We start from the raw sequence: 3130 nt of genomic DNA, 5'->3' as shown, positions 1-3130 counted from the left end.
CACGCGACGCGGCGCCACACCGTCGGCCCGGGCGACTGCCGGCACGCGCACGCGCAGGTGAGCCGGTGCGGACACACGTGCGGACGCATATTTAGACATAATTGCAGATATGTAGCTGGTACATAGACAGACATTATTACAGACACATTTGCAGACGCATATTTAGACATGATTGCAGATATATAGCTGGTACATAGACAGACATTATTACAGACACACTTGCAGACGCATATTTAGACATAATTGCAGATATATAGCTGGTACATAGACAGACCTTATTACAGACACACTTTCAGACGCATATTTAGACATAATTGCAGATACAAAACCAGACATGTATATAGACAAAATTGCAGACGCTTATTTAGACCTAATTGCGGAGACAATTAATGACATAATTAAAGATACACTCGCAAACATGCATACAGACATATTTGAAGACACACATACTTGCACATATACATACAGACACAAATTGCGGAGACACACGCTAACACAAATATCGACATACGTACAGACATAATTGCAGGCGCACATGCTGGCACAAATGTCGACGTATGTACAGACACACATACACACTCAAATGCACACATACTTGGACTTGACAGACATACTCAGGTGTGTTTACAGATCTAGAAATGCATATAGATACATAGGTATTTATTGCGAAAGTATCGCTTTATCAAAAACAGAGTATACGTAAGGAAATAAGTTAATCCTGTCGATCCAAATCCGGATGATAAGATAAATTCTTCAATTGGGTTAAAATCGAGTCTAGGAGAGTCGGTTACATAAAAATTTACAGGTGAAGCTGATAAAAATGTCATCGTCATCATCATCATCAGCCCATACACGTTCCCACTGCTGGGACACAGGCCTCCTATGAGGGTTAAAATATATATATTTTTATTTATTTTAGGTTATTGTAAAGATATGTTGAATAATAAATCAATACTAAATATATATATGAAGAGTTATTTCGATGGAAGTCGTAAGTCCCGTATGGTCTAGTGGCTAGGATACCTGGCTTTCACCCAGGAGGCTCGGGTTCGATTCCCGGTACGGGAAATTGTTTTTTTTTTCTCTTGTTCTTATCTAAACATATGTTATTAGTATCGTAGATTTAATTACAATGAAAACTATAACTTTTGTTCAAAATTTTTCATAAATAATTTTTTATTACCTAAAAATGTATAAATACGTAAATTGATAGTGCTAGAATCTCTATTTTTAATAATTATTTTGTTTGTTCAAAATATTTAAGTTATGTTATCTGAAATACATGATAAAAGGCTGAGAAATTAAAAATAGCAAAAAACATCCATGACAGGGTTTTTTTCCTCAATATTTTGACATTATATTATATAATTAATAAACACTCTTTAGGTAACGTGGAAAGGACTGACTGTCTGATCTATCAACGCACAGCCATAACTAATGGACCGATCGGGCTAAAATTTGGCATGCAGATAGCCCATTATATTACGTTAGCATCGGCTAAGAAAGGGTTCTGATAAACTTGTGTTTTATGAAAGTTTATACCACGAAAATTTATTTTGACAACGCGGGCGAAGCTGCCGGTAACAACTAGTATATATCTGTAATTTCATATAGGTCGGAGAGCTATCGTCCTGTGGGGCTGCGTCAGCCGACCTCAGGCCTGCGCCCCTGTGTGCGTCCACGCACTTACATGTAAGTAGAACTATACTGACCTTGAACAAACAAAAAAAAAAAACAGTTTTTTTTTAAGCTATGTGAAGATATAAGTTACAATTTATTAATGATTAAATTAACCTTAAAAATACGAGGGTAGTTTAATAAAAACCTCCTAAAACCGAATGCTAATATATAACTATATCATATCAACTCGTATGTTGCCAAAAACTACACAGACAGAGATTTCAATTTATACATTGCTTGCAATGTACTTGCGCCATTTTGTACTGAGCGAGCGACCGCGCAGTGTAGCGCGTACATTGCGATTGGGTCGCGAGTGCCGAGCGTAGCGGAGTTATGTATAGGTGGGATTTTTTCGTTGTGTTTGTTAAGTGTTTGTTAAGTCGTACCTTTGTACTGGTTGAACCGATTTTGATGATTCTTTTTTGAACGCCGAAGGAGTAGTATAATATAATACCTACCTTTTATATTTCTCCGTATAATGTGTCATTACCTATATTTCTCTCTTAAGTCCATTATCTCTTACCGTTATCTCTTATTGTCATCTCTTATCCTTATATCTTCTCATCATCTCTTACCACCATCTCTTACCGCCATCTCTTATCATCATCTCTTATCCTTATCTCTTATCATCATCTCTTATCCTTATCTCTTATCATCATCTCTTACCACCATCTCTTGTCATCACCTCTTACCGCCCCATCTCACACCACCTGTCTGTCCGTGCGCGGCGCGCAGCAGCAGGCGGCGGCGCGCGTGGCGCTGCTGCCGCACACGGACCTGGCGGGCAAGCTGCCGGCCGTGCAGCACCGCCCGCCGCACCACTTCAGCGTCAAGGACCAGCACCTGCTGAAGCCGCCGCAGGCGATGCTGCACCACGGTGAGTTGCCTGGACCTGGGGGGACCATCAGAGTAGAAGAAATTCGATTCCCGTGACGGGATCGTTCGGGCTGGGCATTGCTAATTTTAAATTAGGTTTGTTTTAATTTATTGGGTCAAAGTTTAGTCTGTTACATACAAACAAATAAATATACATGATATACCATGAAATTACTATGTTTCTTGAAGAGCAATTGGTCAAAAAACATTAGTTATGATAAATCACGATTTTTTTATAGTTAAAAGAAGCGTTTAGCGATGTCGTTGTGATTTTTCTCTATCAATTTGAATTAGTAATGCTATGTTTTTAACCCACTATCAAACTAATATCAAATATCCTGAAATATATAGACTTTTCCGTTTATTTTTTTACTGCAGTGGATAAAGTAATTATGAATGAAGCTATTACGTGTCTGTTCTCTTAATACATACATACATACAAGTAATAATAATAAAATGTTGCAGCGTCGTCGTTCGGGCGTCGCGCGTCGGATGGCGGCGCGCACGTGGGCCGCACGCACTCGCCGGCCTGCACGCACGCGCACCACGTAAGTGTTGTGGGGGCTGGAGGGGA

At 39.5% G+C, this 3130-nt stretch overlaps 1 protein-coding gene and 1 non-coding gene across 2 annotated transcripts in view; both read left to right on the top strand.

Moving 5' to 3' along the window:
- LOC119838068 (serine/threonine-protein kinase SIK3) overlaps positions 1 to 3130 on the top strand; it is a 41995-nt gene that overhangs the window by 30237 nt on the left and 8628 nt on the right. Inside the window, exons 12-15 of the mRNA XM_038363876.1 lie at positions 1 to 57; positions 1615 to 1692; positions 2416 to 2557; positions 3022 to 3104. Of these exons, the coding sequence (XP_038219804.1) occupies positions 1 to 57; positions 1615 to 1692; positions 2416 to 2557; positions 3022 to 3104 (360 nt within the window). The remainder of the gene's footprint in view (positions 58 to 1614; positions 1693 to 2415; positions 2558 to 3021; positions 3105 to 3130) is intronic.
- On the top strand, positions 997 to 1068 carry Trnae-uuc. The gene has a single exon. It is a non-coding gene; the product is annotated as a tRNA-Glu (tRNA).

The sequence above is a fragment of the Zerene cesonia genome, unplaced genomic scaffold, assembly GCF_012273895.1.
Source record: "Zerene cesonia ecotype Mississippi unplaced genomic scaffold, Zerene_cesonia_1.1 Zces_u001, whole genome shotgun sequence".
Lineage (NCBI taxonomy): Eukaryota > Metazoa > Arthropoda > Insecta > Lepidoptera > Pieridae > Zerene > Zerene cesonia.
The sequence above is the reverse complement of the archived record's forward strand: the minus strand, read 5'-3'. Positions and strand labels throughout refer to the sequence as shown.